At 24.5% G+C, this 26,734-nt stretch overlaps 2 protein-coding genes across 2 annotated transcripts in view; one reads left to right on the top strand and one right to left on the bottom strand.

The window, feature by feature from the left end:
- LOC113554784 (DNA-directed RNA polymerases I, II, and III subunit RPABC3) overlaps positions 1–19,309 on the bottom strand; it is a 54,841-nt gene extending 35,532 nt beyond the window's left edge. The window contains exon 1 of the mRNA XM_026958757.1: positions 19,093–19,309. Within this exon, the coding sequence (XP_026814558.1) occupies positions 19,093–19,168 (76 nt within the window). The 5' untranslated portion in view covers positions 19,169–19,309. The remainder of the gene's footprint in view (positions 1–19,092) is intronic.
- Positions 19,310–19,367: 58 nt separating this feature from the next.
- On the top strand, positions 19,368–24,443 carry LOC113554783 (protein UBASH3A homolog). Its single transcript, XM_026958756.1, has 10 exons — positions 19,368–19,628; positions 19,703–19,834; positions 19,898–20,138; positions 20,222–20,420; positions 20,747–20,922; positions 21,018–21,156; positions 21,221–21,290; positions 21,354–21,805; positions 22,003–22,260; positions 23,334–24,443. Exons 2-10 carry the CDS (start codon positions 19,722–19,724, stop codon positions 23,591–23,593), a joined length of 1,908 nt encoding a protein of 635 aa, XP_026814557.1. The 5' UTR covers positions 19,368–19,628; positions 19,703–19,721; the 3' UTR covers positions 23,594–24,443.
- Positions 24,444–26,734: the final 2,291 nt, after the last annotated feature.

The following is a 26,734-nucleotide window of genomic DNA, read 5'->3' on the forward strand; positions in this document are numbered from 1 at the left end:
TGATTAGTTTATATTTTAAATACATATTAGAAAAATATTATATTTTAATATCTACATGAATGCGACGACACTTAGAATAAACTAAAAATCAAAATGATATAAACAAATTTTATATTTATATTAAATTTAAAAAAATTCAAATAAGGTGCCTACTTATTATGTGTTGTTGCTGTACTTATACAAATACAAAATGATGCTCATATAATTCATAGTACACATTACTACGTTTAACTAAATAATTATTTATTTAACATGTAAAATAATAATTAATTTAATTTAAAATATTCGATCAATAAAACACATTACCAATCATATTCAAAAATATAGTATCATAAGGATTAGCCATAAGAATAAACTAAAAATTAATTTTCAATGCGAATAAACGTTAAACTGAATCATTAGAATTATAACGGTCAATGTATCAATAATTTAAAACCGTTAGAACTACAGACATTTTTACTGACAAAATTAACAAAACGGTATCACTTAGCATTTATACCTTATTAGTTATTACTTCTTAGCAACCAAAGTTGGACATAAAATAAGTGATTTGAGTCATCACGTTTTGTTACGACAAAAAAAAATTGTTTCGACACGTAGCGAAGGTCATCTATTCTTATTAAGTTTAAAAACTTTTGACACTCATTAATCAAATGTTTTCAATTTGAAAATGGACTACATCATGTATTTTTAATAGATTTATATTTAAAAGAGAGGCTAATGTACCTACTATTGTTGAAATATTTGAAATTGCAAGGTTGCCGAAAACTGGAAGGTCATTTTGCCTCATTAAATTATATAAAATATCTCTGTAGAGATATAATATAATTAGGATATAAATCGTGTTCGGTAAAAACTAAAAATTAATATTATACGTAGGTATATAGTATAAAAATAACAATGATAAAATGTGGCCGCAAGGTCTTTAACGTTTTTGTATAGGCACGAATTGAATATATATGATCACAAAATTTTAACAGTATCCTAGTTGAGTCTTGATTAAATAATATATATATATTTAGTACTACTTATATTTTATACTATGGTCTACTTTTACCTTTCTACATTGTTCATTTTAACAAAAAGTAACGAAAATAAGATATATTTGTATATAATGTGATAGAATAACCTACTTATGTAAAAAGTATGGGAGGTACCTACCTACCTACCAATATTTAAAAAGAAAAACTATTTGACAAAAAAACATTATTTTTGATTTTATTTTAAAATGATCTAACTTTATAGTTAAAATGAAAGAAATCTACATTATTATATAATAAATTTAAACTCACATAAGTGAACTTAATATATAAATTAATTAAAAATAAAATGTAAATAATATATATAATAAAAACCTCATAAAATATATCCCTGTGTCCATTGAATTGTTTGTTATCGAATTGTAGGATACTTCAAAAATCATTTTCAAGTTTAAATAAAATGCCGGTAGAATTGATAAAGAACATATACATTTATGTGCACTAAAGAAGAAATAATCAGCTGTCGATCAGCACGCAACGACAAAACAAGTACGACTGCGCGTTCATATTTCCAAGGTCCCAAGGTCCGTCCTAGATTGCCAAAAAACCTCTATACCCTCTCTTTCTCTCTCACTTTCTTACTTCATACGTACACTAAATAACCCGTTCATATTTTCATGTGGTGGGGCAACGAAATTGATCGTTCGTCAGCCGCTTATGGTTATAAGTACACATATTATATATAAACTGTCCATTTTCTGGGATGGAAAACAAAAAGCTCATCCCCACCATATATATACATACCAGCTGAGTACTACCCTTTTAACAACTTGGATCATACTTTTTATACAACATAGAGTTTACTAGACTGAGAAAACAAGTATTAACAACATTGTTGGAATTATATTGACAGTTTAATAACCCTATATGTGATTCACACGTTATAAGTTACCTAGTTTATCCAAACTATATAGTAGTCTTCAACATTCTAAAATATTTTTTTTATTTTCAGTAGGTAAAAAATATATAACATTTTGTATAATAAGCTTAGTATTAGTATTATGAAAAGCCAACTACTGACGACATTCTTATTGGATATAAATATTATATTAAACAATTTATTTTCTACACATACTACATAAATATTCGGTTTATTGTTACTATTGGTTTACACATATTAAATTTCAGAACATTAATTATAGTTTTGAATATAAAGTATATATACTATTATATTACTACACATACACGATACACATATAAGTACTTTTAAAATTATTGGTTCTATGGAATTGTTTTTTAGATCTATTTACACTTATTAGTTATATTTTACTAGCAGGATTTAAGCTCACAAATTTACGCGACTACGCTTCATAAACTGATACGGTAATCATTATTGAGACATTACAACTGTAGTTTTATATGCATTTAACTTCAAAATATATTTCAATTATAGTAAACACGTATACACATTTTACGCCGAAGGAGATAAATATATAATCAAATATTTATGTATAATACATAATATAAAAATCAAGTTAAAAAATATAAATATTTAGGTACCTAGCTATTTTCAGTTTTAGTTAATGATTTTTTTCTTCTGATTTTTACTTTTTTTAAATGTTAACTCTTTTTAAGTTTAATATTTTTGCTTAAAATATCGAACCAATTGGTAATTTATATTTTAATTTTAAATTAGCAATTAATATAGGGAATCATATATTTCTTTAAAGTACGTCTTCTTTTATATGTAGTGGAGCAAATCATTTTTTTTTACGTGGGGAAGGCAAACCTAGAAATTTATCAGTCGGTATCCATCCTCCAACATTATTTAGTAATTGAAAATTGTATTTTTGTTTCGATGTACAATCTAAAGTATATCAAGCCGGTTCAAAACAAAATTATCATAATAATACACATTAATAAATCACTACATTTTTTATGGATTGGAGGAGGGTGAAGTGACCTTTCACTGTATCCGGGGATTTGCCCTATTTCTTATATGTACGAGTATATAACTAAAATATTTATAACTAATAAATATTAACGGTCCTACAAATGTTATACAATATTTTTACATAGAAATAATCAGGAATAGGTAATTATTCTGTTAATGAATAAGAAAATTTAAATAAATATATAGGTTAAAATTAAAACTTAAAAATCAAATATAATAGACATTTTTTTGTTACTAACGAATATTCATCAGCACTTAAATTTATACATTCTTTTTTTAAAAACACAATAATTGATTGTGATAATAGGCGTTTAATTAATAATTATATAAAAAAAATAATTTTAAAAGATACAGAAAATTCTTTATCGTACCCATATAGATGATTTACCAAGCATGGTGCAGACTCCCATTTTTATATTTACAATTAATTTTTTCAGAATTTGAATTTTGGAATTTTAAAGCAATTATGTTTTCAAGTACTAAGATTTTTTTATACCAATAAAACTCCTTATACGGTATAAAAAAAAAAATCAAATTTAGAATAAATTAATAATTAAATGACAAATGAAAAGAGCATGATGGGCGAATCACCCTGTATAGTTATTAATTCTTCTATATTACGTGCAGAAATTTATTTACAAAGCATACTCACCATCCTTTTTTCTTTTAATAATTTATCTATGCTTAACAAAAAATCTAACCTAACAGAAAAAAAGGCTAATTTTTATTTGAAAAAAGAAGTTGAATCGCCACATATAGACGTATACCGGACACTCCTTAAATTAAATTAAAAATTTAAGAATTGAGACTATGTCTTAAATTGATTAAAAATTTCAAAAATAAGACTTTGAATGAATCTATTACTAAATGAAAGAAACAGGGGTGAGCATGATTGATAGATCATCCTGTATATACATATCGACCTTGAGAAAAGTTCTACAGCCATTTATCAGCCATAATGAAAAGTATATAAACAATAATCGGTAACACGTGAAAGTGTGATTATCATTATTGCAGTACAGCACTTATTATATCCCAACCCATAAGAAAGACGACAAAATAACAATAAAAATAATAACTATTATTTATATTTTTGATTCATGAGTTATATTAATACTAACTTAAGAAAATAATTAATATAATACTGTTTAAAAATGGTATTGAATATAATATGGCTGGTTCACTAAAAAAAAAAAAAATTAAAAAGTACAAATAAAATCTTGGTAGATACATACAAATAATGTGTCATATATACGTTATATAAAGCTATACGTTGTTATATTATAAGGCTACACGATTGCAAGCATATTATAATGAAACTAGTGGAACTCTTTAACGATCCGCGGGCGCGATTATTAGTGATAATATTGTTTTGGCACATGTACGTCCTTGACGTGGTCAGACTATATTGCCGAAAATGTTATACGAGGGGGCCCACGGGTGCCCTATTGTTATTGCAGAACGATATACACACACACACACAGATGTGCCAAGGACAAGCGTCGGTTGCTAAAAAACCGTGCCCAACAACCTAATTCGGGCCTCATTTCGTCACACCACCGCCGCAATATATGACAGCGCAACGAATTTTCTATATATATCATCCGAAATGATTATTGCAATCTACATAATATGTAGGTGTAATGTTATTATGTCTTAAATATCTTTATAAACAAGCGTCGAGTTGGTAAGCACTAAACTTTCAATGTATATATGTATATATGTATACATTTGAAATAAGCCAGTTTTCCGTCTGATTTCTGTACCCAGAAACTATCATCAATTCAATTTTTCGACTAGAGATGTGGGATTACCGGTAAAAAATAATTAGGTAAATTAACTGATTAAATTTACATAAAACTTAGTAAATTGGTAAATTTAAAAAAAATACTTTGCTATTTTTGTTTAATGAATTACAAATGTCTTATAAATTAATTTAATAATAAAATATCATAATATAACATTGTATTTATTATAATTTAAATTTGAATATTATATAGAAACTCGTGTTTTCACTCCCAATCATATTGTTTACAGGAAAATACATTTGTATTAACTAATATATGTATAAATTATAACTACTTATTTTATTCAGAACTGAAAATAATTTATAACAGAAATAAAAATAAAATTAATTTTGTCAAAAATTGGTTTTTATAAATATTCCCGTTATTTTAAGATTCATTAAAACAAAAAATTTTGCTTATTTTGAAAAGTACTTGGTAATATAAATAATAAACAATGTACCACGTAGATCTCATTCGTAATCAGAAACCATCACTGCATCAAAGTTGAAGATTAAATCATATTTACACAGCTCCAAATGGCGATAACGGACCAAAACAAACATACATATTGTAAAACTATTCATCGCTATATTCATAGCTCTGCTTATAGTCTGAAACAGGGGTGGAAAACCTGCGGCCTGCCTTAGATAATTTGACGGTTCGTTAGATTTATCACACATTTTCAAAAAAATTTTATTTTTGTACCAATATCATATCTAATAACAAATATCTCACTAAATAAATCAATGATAATTATTATATTATCCATGTCTTAAATCATGAGTAATAATTAAAACAATAATATATTCATTATGTTTATATTAATTAATTTATACACCAAAGCTATGCGGCCCAGGAGATTATAATGTATTTCCAAAGTGATTCACAAGATCATTAGGGTTGACCACCCCCAGTCTAAAATGTCAATAATAATAATATTCTATTTTTATTCATATAAATAATAAAGGTGATATCAATGTGTGAACAAATATCAACAGAATTATATGTTATGTAATTATTTGGTATGATTTTAACTAGGCGGAAGAATGCAAGGTACGGATGACGGAGTGTAGCAAATTATATGCGTGTATTATAAAATGTATATATTTAATATATATTGAAAAATAAAAAAAGACAGTAATTTTTACCAAAGAAATACTTTAAAAATAATAGTAAGTACCTAAACAATGAAAATAAAAATATAGCTAGTAGAAAATTGTGATCGCCTAAAATCGTAATAAATTTAATCATTCAATTAACTATTTTATTGTATCTTAAATTTAACAAAAAAATGGAAAATATATTAATATTATGAATCGTATATAATATATATATATATATATATATATATTTAACCAGTAATTATGACATGAGTATACAATGCATATATTATATATTGAATATATAATAGACAAATACAAAATAATAATAAAATTGAAATTAATATTTTTATATAATAGGTACATAAATAAAAAAATATTATAATAAAATTACAAGATATAAGCCTTTTAGTCTAAATATTGTGCTTATCAAAATGTTATTAATATTAAATGATCTTTATAACATGAGTTTGACTATTATTTTAAATATATATCTCACAAAATCTGATTATTTGTACACCAAGTATACAGTGGAAGAACTCGAAGCAATCAACTGAGTGCATTGATCTTAAAATTGTACTTATGAAAAGATAAAAGGCGTAACACAATGCTCCAAACCAACAATATTCAAGGATGTCTACGATGATCTAATATAATAACTTATAGATAGTTTTTTCTTATAATATTTTTTTTTTTTCATTACTTTTCATTGTCAGGTGTACACCACGAAAAATCCTCAGGGTTATTGGCTTGATTGGAGTTAACACATAATTATAAACGCACCAAGAAAACTATATGACCTAAGTTATTCTGTGTGTAATTTTGCATTGTTTAAACAATAATACATACAATTTGTTTGATGAGAAAGTTAGAAGTTATCTATTAGTTTAAAAATGTAAATACCAAATGATTATTACACCAGAATTATTTTAAAAAATAATTATATCTAAATAATAATGAATTAAGTATATGAAAACAAATTATAAAGTTTTAGTAACGATAATTGATGTGATGAAATGTGTTATTAAACTTGATATTACCTATTGAAGGTATATCTTCTCAGATATATCATAAAAATAAATACTGGCTCACGCTGATTTTTATTATTATATATAACATAAACTATAACTAATGATTCACGATTTAAATTTTTTATTTAAGAGTTATACTTTTGGTCATATTGTTTAAGAGCTCTAACAGTTATTTTCAACAAACTATTACTAAACCTTAGTCTGTGTATTAGCCGATTACTTTAACTATTGTGTCATGTATTTATTGTATTGTTAGCAGTAATTTTCGAAACCCTATATTTGGGCAACACGGAGTTCAAATAGTTATAATATGAAATTAAAATTATGCAATGTAATCCAGGGGTTTTGTATACATGATATTATCTCCACACTGTTTTGCAATCGCCCACCAAACATATAAAAATGAATGTAGAGATAAACATTCAATGAGAGAAAGGGGTAATTCGTTAACGATTGCTTTGAGTCAGTACCCGCATTCCCACTTAGTTTTTTTTTTAGATCCAAATAATATAGTAAATATCGTATTCCTTTATTTGATTATTTAGTAATGCTATTGAAGGTCTCACATTAGCTTTCACTAGTTTCACTGCCTAAATATAGATAGATATATTTTACATAATTCGTCGACAATTGAATCTCCTATTTGAGTTTTAAACATACAACCATCAAATTCAAAACATTAATATAAAATATATATTTTTTATAATCAATTTTTAAAATTATAATATTAGATACTTTTAACGAGTAAATAAACATTAAATAGCTGTTATAATTTTTGTAAAAATCTTAAATTTTAATTAAGATATTATAAATATATATATATATATATATAGGTGTACAAGTACAGTTTTTTTAAAATGTAAATATAAGGTTATCATTTTATTTTATTTTTAGAAATATGTTTTATAGATAAGTCAAACAGTATAGGTACTAGTTTGTTATCGAGCCGTATTAAATGTATCACCCAGTTACCAAGCGCCACAACCTTAAGTTAGCAGTCTTTAATCTAAAAATTTTATATTTTTCTATATCTCGTTATCTTACATATAGGTAAATTTAATATGTGATTGATTAATAAAAAAAATAGTAAATACTTCTTATAATATTTTATAACTAAATTTATTAATATATTATATAATAATCATTTTAGTAGGTATACTGTCGATTAGTCTCTATATTGTAGGTATGGGTAATTTAAAGTAAGTATGTACTTAAAGTACTTTTATTTTAAAAATGATATTATAAACTTATTTTAAAACATTGATAAAACTTAATTTTAAAGAATTATTCATCGCAATTATGTTAGGTATTGAAATTGAATGTTTACGACATATAAAAACAATAAAAATTAAAGAATCTTAGAACTAGGGATTACCTTATTATGATTTGTTTATTTACGTATAATAATTATGAGATATTAATTAATTATGCTACTATAAATATTATAAAAAAAGTAAGATTATTATTTATTTTAATTTTAAAATGTTATCACAGTATAAATAAAAAATATCGGAATACAGATATGTTACATTTTATATGGCAAGTTGATGGGACAATAATAAACAATTACTAATTAAAGTTTGAAAATAAAATTATTAAAAAAAAATTGTTTTATCGTTTTCATTTTTTTTTTAAGTTTTATTACAATTGCATACATTTTTATTTTTCATATATTTTAAACCAAGATATTTTTTTCAAAAATTTTAATTTAAACTATTTGAAACTAGAATTTACCTAGCTAATTAGTTAAAAATATTTAAAGTATAAATGATTGGAGCAGTGGACTATATAATTTTTTACTCTACTCTCAAAATTTTTAGAAAAAATATCAGTAAAAATAATTAATCCAATACTTTTAAACTAAAACATAATTTCGGACATTTAATTTAGATTCAAAAATAAACACTCATTTCTTTAAGTCCAATGGATAATTGATGTCATGTACGGATATACCAATCCATCGTGAATAAACGGTACAGTACAAGTGTTTTTCTCAACATAACTCAAATTACGTTCATCTGTTATAAATATGAAGGCCTTACACAATTAAATCTGCCACACAATTTCTTATATAAAACTAATATAAGTAATAAAATGTTTTTTTAAAAAAAATATCTTTTTCGGTAAATACGTTGTGAAGATCAATTAATTAACATCAACCTAATTGAAGCCTGCCATTTTCTTCCGGCTTAACTAACAGAGCTATAAAACTGGTTCAGTCTTTGATTAACTAAGCACATGGACCAACCACGAAATATTATATCATCAAAATTTCATTATCAGATTCAATTGTTCGTTAAAAGTATATGTCACTTTATGCTAAACTTTTTCATATTTTTACAAATATAAACTTATAAATGATACTTCGTATTACATTTTCAAACTTTTTGTGTTAAAATTAAAAATGTCAAGAAATTTTACTTACAAAATATTTAAGAAAAACCCCAAATAATTGGTAAGTCAATACATTATCAATTCGCTCAGAATCTAAAACTATTTGATTGTTTTTTTATTTTTATTTAAAAAATTTAACATAGCACTCTTAATCGTTCGGAAACATAAACAGCTCAGGGCGTGACAATATTTTCATTATTTTTTAGTGTGAAAAACAAACAAAAATATAAATACGTAATAATAGTATAGTTCTAAATTGATTTATTACGTTTTTTTTTTTGTAATTTAAAAATTAATTATGATAAAATATAATAAAATACATTTTTTAATACATAATATATATTAAACATCATATTATTTTCAAAAAAAAATATATATATAAGGTAATTTGTTTACTACAAATATATGGTTAGGTCAATTGTTGGGTTTTCTTATAAAAATAATATTATATACAGTTTGATTGTTTGATGTTTGTTTAGTATTTATAACATTATGCGTACTTGAAAAAAATTAAACTATTTATATATTTGTAAAATGTTTATGCTAATAAATATAAATTATGATTAATTATTTATTTTTATTATATGCAATATATTATCTTCTAAAACATACGAGTATATGCTAATGCGAGAAAAAAAAATATTGTTTAGCATTATTTAATTTCAAACATTATACATTTGTTAAGTACATAAATATGTAAAATAGCCTATTTAAAATCTATTTATTAAAAAGTTAGTGTTGTTTTTAACTGCATTGAAAATTTAAAAAAATATAGCATAGTTTCAGAATTTAGAAACAATTATAAAAAGGGGTTCTATGGTGTGCGTTACTTGTTACATTATAATAGTGGTCTATATAAACAAAATTCAGTTCGACCTCGAGAAAGCTATGACCATTATTAAATTGACAAAACATTTTAAAAAGCAACTTGGCAAATTGCCTCATCTACGCTCATGTTGGCGACCGACGTTTATCTTCACTATTAATTGTTCACAGATTGTTACCAATGTAATACCAAAAGAAAAAAATGTGCTTTACAATGTTATTGTATTCTTTATTTTCCGCAGTAAATGCAATATTATACATCTATAAGCATAATATTTTCAAAAATAATTCAAGAAATAAACTTCATTTATGACTGTAAATTAAATTGTGTCTAACAATAAATATGTTTTTTATTTTTATTTTATATTTAATGCACTTTACGAATAGTTGATTTAATTTCAATGAAATAAGTATCAACAAAACGAATAGGTACAAACAAAATTTTAAACGTAAAATTTCCAAAATAATTTATCATATCGTAATTGTATATTTATACGTAGGACGTATCTAAATATTTATCATTACTTTATTATTATTATATTTTTTTTTGTGTATTAATAAAAGTTACAATATTATATTTAAGATATTTGTTTACACTTTAATAAACAATATTAACGATTTCAATGTACCTATGTATGAATATTATTTCGTCAGAACCCTATATCTAATATAAAGCATTACTTATTGTATTGAATGTGATTATACAATTTTATATCTCAAAATATTTCTTTACTGCAGACAGGTTCGCATCTATCACATTCAAGTCATTAATCAAAATATTATAAACACAACATCCAACTTTTGAAATGCCATTTTATGTAATGACAGGTAATGATTTACATTATAAATCATAGATATACAATTATATCGTGTTATAAAGGTATCAAGTTTTGTTAAACAATTTATTAAATAATATACGAAAAATTAAACTCAAAATAAATAAATAATTATTTGTGCATCTATTGTATATTAAAAATTAAATTTTACAAATAATTTTTTTAAATTATTTATAGTATTAAGTACTAATATATTTATCCTTGCATAATATACAATATGTCCCATGGTTAGTTATAAATTTTCGATTTGTTAATAGTATTATGAATCTTTTATTTCGTGTTTATGTTTGTTAAATTGTAGTTGTCTATATTGAACAGCAAATTTTGAGGTAGGTTCAATTTTGTTTAAAAAAAGTTCATACTAGATCTGATTTGCAAATTAAAATCACCTTCTAAGTTGAAGATTGAGCATTTTGCTACTCCAAAAATTGAAAACAGACAAAAAAAAATTACTAAAAAAAAAACTATTTACGCATGGTCCGGCTCGAAATTAAAAAAAAATAATCCATGATTTAAGATTCTAAACAAAAATACTTCTAATTTAATCAAACACCGAATGCATTTTTTATAAAATTAGTAGTATTTTAAGCCTAAATTTGAATGTATCTTTTACGCCCATGATTTCAATTTATATTTTATATTATTCAGAGTGTTTTCAAAAATAACTATCACATTTTATTTAAATTATTTTACTGGGTAAACATTAGATACACTAGATGACGGCATCATATTTACTAAGCTTTCATGATTAAATAAGTAAAATGTTGATAATATTTTGAAGAATGTAAAGGTTATGATGGAGTGTGTAATCGTAGTTTTTAGACTAATGTATAGTTGAAAGCAAAGCAGCACACTCAGTTTGTATATAGTGTGGAGGAATTGGGAAAGAGAAGACCTTGACCGTGCTTTAAGCCCGGGCTCGGGGCTCTATCGATTTTCAAGGCACCGAGCATGCGCCCCCCGAGGGGGTTGATGGGATTGGAAAATTCACAAATGCCACGGACACACCCTTTGAACTTTTGACATTGGAAATATGTTACTTTAAGAATGGAATAAGTAACATATATTAATTGTATTCAACTATATTATTTTTTTTTTAATGTATAATTCAAGTGGTTTACTAAATCTACTTGTTTTATATATTATTTATTGAAGAATGATATTCATAAAAGTGTTATTTTATGAGAATGAAATTATATTTTACATAATTTAATCAAACATAGATAAACCTATATAAATTTGTATCGATAAAAATAAAATTTCTATTCATAATAATAATTTAAAAAAAAAACGAGGAACTCGCTATGTTGTATTATAATAGGGTCGAGTTTTCATCATTGAAAAATGTTTCTATATGAACGTGTTAATTTGAATTCAACGATAAATCGTAAACAAAAACCTACTCTGAGTGGACCGAATAATATAACCTCTATTTCTAAGTACACGTATTTATTTTTTTTTTTTGTTAGTACGAGTCACAAGGGTAGGTTAAACATATTTTTATCAATAACATGGTACATATTAAATATATAATAACAATTTTAGTAACATACCATATACATATTATCGTTATGAATATAAGCCAATAAGTAATAACAATTGCAAATGTTTCCAAGTCTCTACAATTAGTACAATCAATATTTTTTCAATTAAAACAAAATCTTAAGAGGAAAAATCGTCAATTTTTCTTTTAATAAACAGTTTTACAAAATTTAAAAATTCTATGTATATAAAAAGAAATTATGTGTAAAAAATTTGTTTAACCAATATGCACTTTGGATTTTTTTTTATTTTATTACTTAATAACAACAACTAAAAACATTAAAATTAATTTTCAACTCCAAAATAATTTTAAAATGTTCGTAATGATTTTGATGAATTTCAAAAAATAATATTATATAATTAAATTGTCTACAAAAAAGCTTCTTTTATTATTCTTTTTTATTTATACAAATAACATTTACAATTTAAACATAAAAAAATTAAATAAATTCAACAAACAATTATGGGTTTACAAAGCAATGATAAATAGACATGGAAAAAGTGAGTAGGGAAGTTAACCAGTAAACCAGTTATAGGACCTTTTTGGCAAGTTTTAGCTAGAAGACGAACATGCTAGGGGGATTGTCAGGAATGAGGCCGAGAGCTGGTTTACAATTTAGAGGTCTTTTAGAATGAAGTAAATTAAAGTAGATTTTTTTTATAGTTTTAACTAAATTTTTAACCGATTCAATATTTAAGTATTTATGAAGGGTGTGATTTGAAACATACTATACTAGTGGCGAATTGGATTGTACGGGGGGAAATCGATTAGAAAGCTTCGATTTTTTTAATTGCGTTGGTTTAGCACAGCCTCAAATTTGAGTTCTGTAAGACCAAATTAATCTTGACATTGAAACATTGACCTAATAATAAATATTTTATTTTGAAGTGGAAGCTTAGACTTTAGAAAAGGTTATTAAACATTTTAGGTAGAAATTCTAAATATCCTTTTATGATTTTTCAAAACTAGTATGCATAAATATTCCCGATTCTTCGTAATTTCGTTGATTCGTCAAAATACTAGAAACTATACCATTAATGTAGAAGATTAAAGCTCTTAATGATATGTCAGAGATATAAAAACACATACATCATTGTAAAACCAATTTATTTATCGCTCTTCATAGAATATAAAATATAATCTAAAAAACCGTGGAATTGGTTAAGTAAAAATTCAAAATAGAGTAATTATACATACAAAAAAATTCTTTGATTTTCCATTCAAATGGTTATCACTTTTTAAATGTATATAAATAAAAATTATATAATATTCAAGGATGGAAAAATAACTTTAATTTCAATAATTACAATCTGTTTGGCATCACTTTAATAAACATTGCTTCTATGTTATAAAATTACTCGATTTCAAAACCATCAAATTACGAATTATTTTAAAATACCTACATCATATATTACAGTTATAAACAAATGATTCTATTGATTTTTTTTTTTTAATTCTACAAGATATTAATTTTAATTGGAATAAACCTGACTAAATTATAACAGTTATAGAATATTTATTTTATTAAAAATAAAAGGCAATTTGTGATTAAAAAAATAACTAAATGTTTTAGTTTAAGAATTAGAGGAAAATAATTCAAAAATGTTATAAAAGATATTTAATTGACAAAAAATTAAACACGAATAAAAATTAAAAAATAGCAAATAGAAACAAACCAAGAAATTTGAGTTGTATTTTATAAATTCTACTAAACAATGGATAAATTGTATGCACATTTTTTATGCTTGTTTTTTATACTCATTCATTGTTAATTTTTTTTTTATTAGAAACGGTCTAAAATTTTACCTTTTTATATTTATTATTAATTAAAAATTTCTAAATATAGAAAGCACAGAACATTACAAAAGATAACTTTTCAATTTATTTAATATCTTTTTCTTGTTATAAAACTACCAGCAATTGTTTCGATAATTGGATTATTTAGTTCAAGAAATGATAAGACTTAAAAAAGTCATAAACTTTTTTTTAATCAAACATAGGTAGTATCAAGTAATAATTAAGTTAATACTTGAAATGTTCAATAAGTATTTATATGGTCAATTTTTATACATAATACTTTTAAAATATTTCTATGTACTTTTTTTGGGTTATTTGTAAGCATTTAAAATTTTCCATTATTTTCTAAATAAATGGTGGTAAAAACTTATTTTTAAATGCATATAAATTTCATACAAGTTTCCACATAAATTGTTTTGAAAGATATGGAAAAATACTATAAATATATTCATTACTCAAAATCGCAAGAATATGCAAATTCATTTGCAGTTAAAAACTTATAAAATGTGCAATTTTTATAGTAAAGGCTTGGAAATGTAATACAAAGTTCCTGATAAATTTTTCATACTGAAATCAAAAAGTCTAAAAATATATGAGTTTAATTTTTTTTAAGTCATATTTTTATTCAAATATAAATTACATTATATATTTAAACTATGAATAACGATATAGATCATTTTGTTATACTTCAAAATAATTATCCATGGAAATATAAAACTTTTATGGATATTATAATATTCTATATATACAATGAATTCAAATGCAATGTTCTTGGTAATGATTATTTCAACCTACCTACCGTATTCCTAATACAAAAATAAATTACATTACCTAATATCAAAAATCAACAAACATTACATGAAATGTACGTCTTAGTCAAATAAGCTGATAAACCATCTCAGCCCAAAATTATTTTTTGTATACAATGATAAATTATTTAATTTTCAAATTAAACATAATATCTATTACAATGGCCCACTCGAAACCTACTATAAAAGCAGAGCGGTTCCCCCTTTTTTCTAACTGTCTGACTTTTTTTTATTATTTCTAATAAAATTGTTCATGGATCTAATGGATGCTGATATTTAAAATAATAAAACAAGATTTTTCATTTATTGTATTCATTAATAAATACTCAAAATTTGAATAGTAAGCAAAATGCATTCCTTTAAGTAATCAATTCAAAGATAAACACTTCAAAATTATTGTTTAATTATTGAATAACAATTACTCAATGTATAATTTAAAAATAATTTACTATAAAGATAAAAATTGTTATTAATAGTAAATCTACTCGTTTTAAAATGCAATAATTTATTATTGGTTCCTTACTTATAATAATAATAAATAAGCAAATTCTCAATATGGATGACCATATTTAATGTTTGGCTATTTTTGATAAAATATAACATACTACTATGATTTACATTCTATGATAATTAATTGTTAATATAAAATTTAATTCAGAAATATGCAATATAACAATCTATTAATTAATATTCAAACATATATTAATTTAAAAAAAAAAAACAATTAGCTTGTCCATGATACAATTTAAAATACTGTTTAATTTTAATTTTAATTTGCTTAGGTAATTCAGGTAATTTATCTGAAATTTTACACTTGACTATATTTGATAAGTGATTAATTACCTTGTTAATTAACATATCAGAAGTAATACATTTAACTTGAATTAATATTTTTTTGTTATAATAAATATTAAGTGATTTGATAACAACTAGAATAATTTTGTTTATTTTTTATGCATATATTTATAGCCCATACCTTTTTTAAATAATGCTTTTGTAGAACTGGCTTTTAAAATTATTTGATTTAATTAAAGAGAAAATATATAATGGACATTTCAATTGATACAATTCTGTATTTGCAAATTGTCTACAAATGTATTAAAGGTAATAAGTCATAAGCGTAATATATTTTATCTATAAAAATTAAATACAAAAATGTTATCAGAACTATTAAATTACCTACCACCAAAATTATTTTTCACAGAAACAATATACATAGTTTATAAAACAAAATAATTCCCTTGAGAAGGCAAAAAAACAATTTTTATCTACAAAAATAACTATAAAATTTTAGTAGTGAACTTCATTATTTTTACTTGATTTAAAAATTTAAACAAATAAAAAAATTGTCATAAGTATAGTAAGATTATAATAAAAAATTAAAATTATAGGTACTTGAAAAAATTAGTTTAAAATCCTTCATTTTTGTGAGAAACAACTAGTTTACGGTAAACAAAGTTATTTAACATAACTTTAAACTTAACTAACATTGGCTTTATATTGCATTAGAAATGAATAAAATATAATATTTATAGTCTTCTGATTCTCAACATTTTTAGACAGTTTTATACATAAAAATATGTAACCCTATGACCAAAATATACAATTATCTTAATGCAATAAATTTTAATGAGTTTTACTGAATAAATCCAAATGTATCACCAAGTATATTAAATGACACAAAATGTACAAACATTTTTTAAGCAATTTACAAAAATTAATAGATATTTTATATAATTTCTATGATGATTAAAAATCAATAATCTGTTATTGACAAATATTATTTTTTAAGTTATGATTTTTTCTGTTATTTTTAATTTTACATTCCTAATTAAAACAGAATATTACACATTATTCCTAAGGAAATTGTTGAGGTATAAAAGGAAACAGTGTCAAACTACTCAAAGTATAAGGTAAGAAACATAGATGTTATTTAATACTTCAGATATAATATTATTTATTAATTATTCATATATTTAGAAAAAACAACAGTTTTTGAGCGTACATTGACAAAAATGGCTGTAACAATAGTGGATTGAGCATCGGTACATAACTTGAACTAGTCTATTATTAGTGTCAAAATATAAAACAGACTACAATTATAAGTTTAACTGGTAGATCAAATAATACCGTATGTGACTGGATAAACTTATGCCGTGATGTACCTGTCAGAATGTTTGAAAATCGTACTAAATTGGGAGGACTCGAAATAGTGATCCAAGTTGACAAATACTTACTAAGAGAATCGAGGAAAAATAATAAAGGTCGACTTCAACTTGCAGATTTACCAGCCAAAAATCTTAACGCCAATAACAGCTTAACATCAAAAAGTTAATCCTTTAGAAAACGGAGCAAGAAACTATGGAAGACAGCTTGATGGACCATCGGCTTGTGTGACAATAAAAAAGGAAGGTATTTTTTTACCCAAAAAAGGGACAAAACGACTTTACACAAAATCATACAAAGAAAGGTTATTGCTGGGTCTATAATACATTCTGATGACTGGTCAGGGTATAATGGACTCTCAGACCAAAGGTACAACCACTATGTTGTAAATCATAGTGAATATCAAAGGCACATACCCAGAGAATTGAAAGTTTATGGCGGTCTCTAAGACTAAAAATCATCAAAAATATGTGTGGTACAACTCCAGATTTGCTTCCAAGGTATAATATATTATAATATAATAATAATAATAATAATAATACAAAGGTATATATAAATATAATAACAATTACAGGTATCTCATTGAAACGTGGTGGAGAGGTATTAATAAAAGTAACACATTTAACATTTTTCTGAGGTACATGGCACTAGTATTTTAATATTTATTTATTTTATTTAAATTTTTTTTATTTCATTTTATATTTATTATTGAAACAAATAACGAAACAGCGACAAAACGAAAACATGCGTTGATAATATATAATATAATCATTTTTATTACTTTATTCATAAAAATGTTTGTTTGTCATTAAAACCACTTTTACATCATTCCACTTATTACTAGAATATATTGTCTAAAATTGAAATATAGTTGTGGGGTTGCAAAACACAGTAGAGCGCATACTGCAGTCCCCATGCTGCCGGTAGAGTGCATACGAGAAGATAGCCTTTTTTTTTGTATTTCACAAAATATGAAATATTTTAATAGTGTATCATCATAATATAAAAGTTTAAAAACACTTTTTTTAGAAGATAAACATGAACAATTTTCATTTAATTTAAAAAAAAAAGTTATTATTTTATTTAGGTTGCAGATTAAATTAAGAAGATAATTAACCTGTATGTATAATCTTTGTCTTACAAATGTACAAATATCACATACATAACAAATCTGTATTCACCATAACCAATTTTTTATAGCTAACTTAAATATTTGAGTGAATGAGAGGTTTATGAACATTTTAAAATTGTTATATTTTACATAATACCTACAAAGTATAAGTAATGGAATTTGAGGAATAGTGGTAGAAAATGAGGCTTATATTGCCTATCACTGCTGTCATTTTATCAAATTAGTTATTCCATCATATTGATTTATGAGTTTGCCAAAATGATGCTTACATAACCCAAATATTGAAAATTAAAGGAACACTTCAAGTGGCCTTTATTAATAAATGAGTATATTTAATATAAATTGTGGTGGTTGTAATATAATTAATATATTGTCCAATAGTAGTGATTATATACCACTTAAAGCAATAATAAGATTTAATAAAGAAAAAATGTTCTTTTTTCTTTTCTCTATGATTTTCAGAGACATAACCATTACGCTAAGTTTATATTATCTCATTTTAACATGCCTAAGTGTCAAACTGGTTGAAAGGCTCAACATTAGGTTATACTTAGTCAAGTATCTAGAATAACTACCAGTATAGCAAAACGACTTTTATACAATCAACTAACTTTTAATTTAATGGAAAATAATTTAAGAATTTATAAATATGTAACTGGTAATCGCTTAATATACATTATGACTTATGACTAAATATACTAGCGTTATCATATTAATATAATAAATAGTTATGTTTACCTCGATCAAATTGTTTGCCATTTGGATCTATGTCTTTTACATTGAATATATCTTCAAAAACCATTCCTTGAGCCATTTTTCCAGTAAGTTAGTTTTGAACTTTTGTATAGAACTTAAAGTAAAATTAGAAAAAGAAAAAAAAGTTGATCGTGATTTTTATTTGTAGCTGCAAAACAAGTAAATATGTGACAACTGACAACCGCTTAAATTACACGAAGTTGTTATCAAAAAAGTCCACATAAATGATAAAAAGTGTAAATAAATATTTTACGAATAACCTCAAAAAATGTACATTTATTTTAGTGTTATCCATGTATGATTGAATAAAGTATGGTGTTATCGTAGTTTTCGTGGCTGTCAGAGTCCCGGTACTAGTCGTGAACGGCGCTATTAGTTAATACTAAATAGAATATTGAATATGAATTGGTGTTGGACGTGTGATAGAAACTAGACGTACACCGTAGTGCTCTAGTCGAACTACTCAAAATCGGTACTTGGTTAGTTGGTTGTCGGTAACAAATATTTCAGTATTAATTGTATGTATTTCAATGTTTGGAATTAAATCAACTCTTCTAGTCGAACTTACAACCCCTTATTCTAAACTACTTAGACATTCTAACTAAATTATAATGGCTATGCTTCCACCTCGGAAAACGAAGACCGTGTCATCTGAAAAAAGTTGTAAAAATTCAATGACGCCCCTTCAAACCCTTTTACAAATGGGGTTCCCCCAAAATCGAACGTAAGATGAACTGTTTGATACTATTAAACATAAAAATCATCAAGTTGTATTTTATATTAATAGAGAAAAAGCACTAGCAGCCACTGGTAATCGAGGAGTTCAATTAGCTGCCGATTGGCTCTTGGCTCATGTCAACGATACTTCTTTAGATTCCAGCACTAGTAGAGAGTATATCATGTATGCCTGTCCAAGTGGATCACTTATGTATGAGCTAAGGGAATTTTGGAATAAATCAGCTAATAAGTGTGGACGTAATGGAGCTCATAATTTTTTGCCACATATAACTCTAGTATCATTTTTTCAGGTACCTACTTATGAATTATTTTCTAAACTCATAAATATAGACATTTATAAACTAAGTTAAATTTTATAAATATTGTTTTTCAGGTACCCGATGAATATGCTAATACATTGGTATCTATACTAAAAAATGTTTTAGATGAGGTTATTAAAGAAATGACTGTCAATGATTTTCATTTAGAAACTTACACTTCATCAAATTTTATGGGTTTTTTTTTATCTGATCAAGGATCAAACTTCTTAAAAAAAATTTCAGTACTATATGCAGAAAGAATCACAGATCTTGGTAAATTTAAGCTCTATATATTTTATAATATTTATTATTTATAATTTTAATGGATATAACAAAAAAGTTAATCAACATCAAGAATTAATTATAGGAGAAGTGATTGCATCTAACTTTTTGATATCAAAATTTATGATATTTGTTTAATATGTATTATACATTAAATGAGGCTAAATAGAATAAGTATTGTTACCATTCATAAACTTCTTTCTAGTTGTTTTATAATTAACTATTAATGACAACGTAGTCCTACAATATCAATGTTACTTCATATTACAGTTTAAATTTAGATAGCTCATAATTTTATTTGTTATTACTTTTTGTAGTTGGAGTTCAAGTAGATCCCCATTTAAAATCTTTACATTTAACTTTGGCCTATCAATTTGATGTAAGCCAAAAAGAAACTTTAAAATCATTAATTAAATCTACAATAAATCCGTCAACTCCATGTTTATGGGAACTAAAGTTGTATTCTAGAGAACCAATAGCTGCTAACAAACAAGTTAGTGTTTACATTATATTTTGTTACAAAATATTTTATTATTATTATTAGTTTGTTTTTATAGCATATTATATATAACATATGAAATATTTTAGGTATATAAAGTTGTGTATGCTCATGTCCCCCAAGCTGCTGATGAACTAGAATTAAGAATAGGTGATTATATATATGTGTCAAAAGAAAGCATAGATAACTCTGTTGACGGTTGGGCTGAAGGAATGTCATGGTTAACTGGTAATAAATAAACTTGGAATTTTAAGTTCTTAACTAAATTCTGAATTTCTGAAAATATTTTCAGGATGTAATGGCTACTTTCCGCTATGCTACACTGAACGTACTGCGGAATCTGATACATGGACTCTACATTGGTAAAATGTATTATTAAATTAAAACTTAGTAATTACTAATTTTTAATTGTATTTCTTTTACAGTTCATTACCCTTAGATGGTAGTTATCATGAATCTATTGAAGTTAATGATACAAATATGACTGAAGAAAAACTAGTTGAAAAATATGGTGTTAGTTTTGTTCCAGCTGATTACACACCGCATTCAGAATCTCCAAAAGGTCCCAAATCTCAAAAAATATATATATGTCGTCACGGAGAAAGAGTAGATTTCACTTTTGGTACATGGGTACCTTACAGTTTTGATTCTGCTGGGAAATATGTCAGAAAAGATTTAAATATGCCCCCGAATATACCTCAACGACGTGATTTTCCAAACTCTTACCAAACTGATACTCCTCTTACTTGTGTTGGTGAATATCAAGCCAAATTAACTGGATGGGGTATGAAAGCTGCTCACTCTACCAAATCAATTCAACATGTCTTTTGTTCACCTTCATTACGCTGTATTCAAACTTGCCATAATATTTTAGTTGGTTTGTATTATACATAAATTATAATACTGCCCTGCTAAAAAAGAATGCCACAAATTTGCTACAAAAAAAAAAAACATGTAAAACTATTATATTATACATAAGAAAGAATTATCTCATTTTAATTTTTTTTTTTTCAAATTATGGCATTTTTTCTTAGCAATAATATGTATATTAATTGGAATTTTTTGTTCATATAGGCCTTGATATTGATAAACAAGTACCGATTTGTATTGAACCCGGTATATTTGAGTGGCTTGGTTGGTATAATCAGTCTGGGCTGCCTGATTGGATGAGTATCGAAGAGTTAATAACTGCTGGTTTTAATATTAATTCCAAATATGAAGCTTTAGTATCATTACCATTTCTTGTTGAAAATATGTCAGAAACAGTTGAACAGTACTATATTAGATGTGATGAAGTAATACAGAATTTAATCAAATCAACCGAACCTAAAGGTAATAATAATCAAAAAATTCACTCTTTATTTAATGTATACTACTCATTGAGTTTGTCACTGTAATGATATGTTAAATTTGAATTCAATGATAAACACATTGCATACAAATACAGTTGAACTTGGTTATACTAAACTTCTTTAACTCGAAATCGTCGATACCTCAAACTTTTACTCCGGTGTCTAGAATTTCCTATTTAAACAATGTAAACAAATTTTGTTTAACTCGAATATTTTCGTGGAGAACTCGAAGTTTTGAGTTTTAATAATAAAACTTAATTAATTGTGATATTTCCCTCATTTATCTATAAAATAAGGTTTTTAAAACCTTTTTTAAATAATTTTCTAATTTCATTTTTGTTTATACATACATAAATACATATACATAATTCATAAATAAATACATAGTAAATATTTTTTATTACATTACTTTATTTATAATAAATACATAACAATAGAAAATAAATTTAATTGGGATGACTCAAACTTTTTTCCCGGTCCCTTCAATTTCAAGTTAAGGGTCGATACCGTGATTTTCTGTTTTAATCTAATGCACGCGTGACATAGAATTTTAGACAGATTGTTTGCCAATCATACCACTTGATCCAACAAAGCGATAAGAATTCTAAAAACAGATTTGAATTTGTCGTCAAGTCTATTTGAAATCAACTTTCTCACAACTTTGATATTTTCCTCCAAATTCCTAAAAAAAATTATGTTAAAAAAGAGTAATTATAAATTGCTGTATTTCAGTTTTTGGAGAAGTTAAAATTAAAAAGTCAAAAATCTGGGAAAGTCAATTTCAAGTAGACCCAACGACAAATTCAAATCTGTTTTTAGAATTCTTAGAATTTTTTAGAATGGTGATTAAATATATATACTCCATTCTAAAAGAGATTATACCAGACAAAGACCGGTTTCCGTCTGATGGCACACATCACACACATAAAAGCATAGGTTATATAAAAAACAGATCATTGTTAAACCAATACACTCATCACACCGCTTGGAATTTACTTTATTATAGTATAAATATTAAATATAATGTATAACATTAAAAATTTATTTTTTTAGGTGGTGATATATTACTGGTAGGTCATGCTTGTTCATTGGATTCTTTATCAAGATCATTACTTCATAAATCTCCACGTACTAAACAAAATTTTGTAAAAATGGTTAAAGACATCCCTTATTGTGGCTTAGTAACTTTAATGACTGATGGAATCAATGATTGGACATTTGTCGATCCACCAGTTCCACCATTAACTAACTCGATTAATAAAAGATTTAATTGGAAGGTTTTAACCACAGACATTGATGTCTCTCCGAATTAATAATATGTTAAATCCAACACTAACATGACTAAAATGACCTTAAATAAAATAAAATAAATTGATTTTAAAATCTGCACATATTAAAACACAAATATGTTAATTTTTAATTACATAGGTAGTTAATAAGGCTGGATATTAAGAAATTAGTAATTCTTAACTAAGTTACATAGTTATAAGTTACGAGTTACTTTTTTTTTCATTAAAAATAACTTCTAACTTAACAAGTTAAAATTGTTTTCAATCAGTTAATTCAATTTTAGTCAGCGTTAAACGTATTATTTTTGGATTTGAATAGTGATCAAAATAAAATAAAATGGTTAAATATAACTTTCTTACTTTCTGTTTGCATATATTATAGATCAGTAAATATTTTTCTTTTTTACAGAATACAGTAGAATTCGCTTAATTGGGACACATTGAGCAGGACCTATTTTTCCCCATTATCCGACTATTCCGATTAACCGAATAACTAAAAAACCGATACATTCGTTCGGGACTATGCAGTCTGTCCCCTTTATGTGGTGTCCCAAATAAGCGGATTCTACTGTATTTATAATGTATGCCATACCATATTAATTAAATTTTATAAAATTAGTAGCCTTTTTTTCTTTTTATTAACTTTTTACATATTAAAAAAAAAGTAACTCAACTTTATATTTAACTTTAGGAAATAAAATAATAGGTTACTTATCCAGCCTTTGTTGTTAATGTTATAATTGTTTAAAAGAATTTACTTGATATCAAAAATTTGATAATAGGTATTCCTTCATTTTCTATAGTAATAATTATCTATGTAATATAGGTTACAGGATAGACAAAAAATGTATGAATTTTAGGTGATTAGTACTCATTTGTTTCAGTTTAAAAAATACATTTTATGAATATATGATTACAACAAAAATATAGAATTGAGTATTTACATTTTTAATATTCATTTTCAATGTTAAAAAATAGATTTAAAAATATTTGTTTAACTTTTGATTTTCAAGACTTACCTGTTTGTTATTATTGGTTTTTCTTAATAATCAATTTCACACTATTTTTTAGTTAACTCTTTCTTAATGTTAAAAATGGAATTTAAAACTGGTTGTATAGTAATTTATATTTGTATTATACTTTGTTATTAATATATTTAGCATGTTTATTTTATCAAACTACACTTATTATTTTAAAATCTATTAATATTTTTTATTGTTATAATTTTTTAAAATTTACTTTATTTTAATTACAAGATACTTTTTAAAATCATATTTTGAAGCAGAATATTTTTCTGAGTATTTCAATACATAAAAATCTAAATTTGGAAAAGTAGCTTATGATTTATTGTTATATCTATTTAAAGTTTTGATTTTTGTAACAGAGTGATATGGAGACATCTCTTAAAATGATAGTCAATTACTCCGCTCAACTAAACTTAAAATACTTATAACTCATAAACTACTCATTCAAATTTAGATTTTTATATTCATCTACCTGAAACCTATTTTTAAATGTAAAATTTTGATAATTTTTCAGTATAAAATATGTGTGTGTTAAACTCTTAGGTCATAAAATGTCTCAAAAGCAAATTAATAATTTGAATAATTATATGTAATTATTTTTATAACAATTTTATATTACAATGTATTACAATTAGGGTAATTTGCAATTGTAAATTAATTTAATTATTGCAAGAATTTTCTATGTACTTGACTACTAAAATATGTACTTAATGTTCCTAGGTCAAAGTGATAATATATTTTATTTTTCTCTTGACCTTGTATTTATTTTATTATTATTATTATTATTATATATATTTTTACATAGTATTTTATATCTTAGTCTTAATATTTTATGAATGTTAGTATTTTGTTCTTCAACACGTGCACCCAGCTTTAATACTGTTATATTCAGTAGGTTATGAAGTATCGTCACTAAATTGGGACCAAGAAGGGAGCAAATTAGTGCAGATAATCTAATAACAATTAAAAATGTATTATGAATATTGAAATTAAATGTTTTATTTATACAAACATAATAAAGTTTATTCTTTGTACAAATTCAAAATCTTTGAAAATCAATCAAATATAATGTGTCCTGTTATAGTATATCTTAATGATTAATAAATAATAAAAAGAAAAACTGGGAAATTAATTTTGTTATTTTAAAGGTATTGAGTGTAGATTGTCATTAAGTAGGTCACTATTTAATGTATTAAATCTTAATTTAATAATTGATAAACCATTGTGTACGGAAAACGATTCTGAGCTGTCGAGTCTCCACTGTTTTAACCTCTATTTCTCAGAATATTTTATAATTAATTTATTTTATTTTAGTTATATAGTAGATTATACTTATTTTTTCTAAAAACAAGTTGCGTACATATTGTATTATTTAATATAATATTAGTTATTGTTAACAATTAACTTATAAGTTATAAGTCGATTCCGGTGTGATTAGATTTATAGTGTTAATAGCTTAAAATTGTGCGATTATTTACTCTTCCGGATCTACTTCAGTACTACTTATTTCATTTTAAAAATGTCGTTAGAGTCAAAATAAAAACAAAATATAATGTAAAATAAAAATATTTAAATTTAATTTTTATGATAATAAGAACATACTGATTTAAAAAAATTTAAGATATCTATTTTTGGTATGACTGTTTTTACTTAACTATTATATTTATAGCAACTTTGGATTTCATGTACATATCAATTTGAAAATCTAGTTCACTAATTCTTAGTGTAGGAATAACATTTAAAACAATTTTAGAAAGTTTACACATTTCTTACTAGTTACAAAAAACCATAATATTGACCCAGGAGAGGGACATGTACCAGTTGCCCTTAAAATTACCTTTTTTTATTCTAATTCCCTCCAAATTACCTAGAGCAAAATGCACCAATTGTACTCAACTAAATGTACCAGTTACCCTCACATTTTTTTTTTTTTTTTTTTTAAATAATAATTTAAAATTAATAATTAAAATAATAAATTAACGGTACCTAACTCTCAATCAAAATCTTCATTATTGATGAAAAGGACGATTCGCATTTAAAGTCACAAAGTAATTATAACTTATTATCGATTTTGTGACAATGAAACACAAGACTGTGAGTGTGTAACTGTGTCGCCAGAAAAAAATGATGATTTAATTAA

The sequence above is a fragment of the Rhopalosiphum maidis genome, chromosome 2, assembly GCF_003676215.2.
Source record: "Rhopalosiphum maidis isolate BTI-1 chromosome 2, ASM367621v3, whole genome shotgun sequence".
Taxonomy (NCBI): Eukaryota; Metazoa; Arthropoda; class Insecta; order Hemiptera; family Aphididae; genus Rhopalosiphum; species Rhopalosiphum maidis.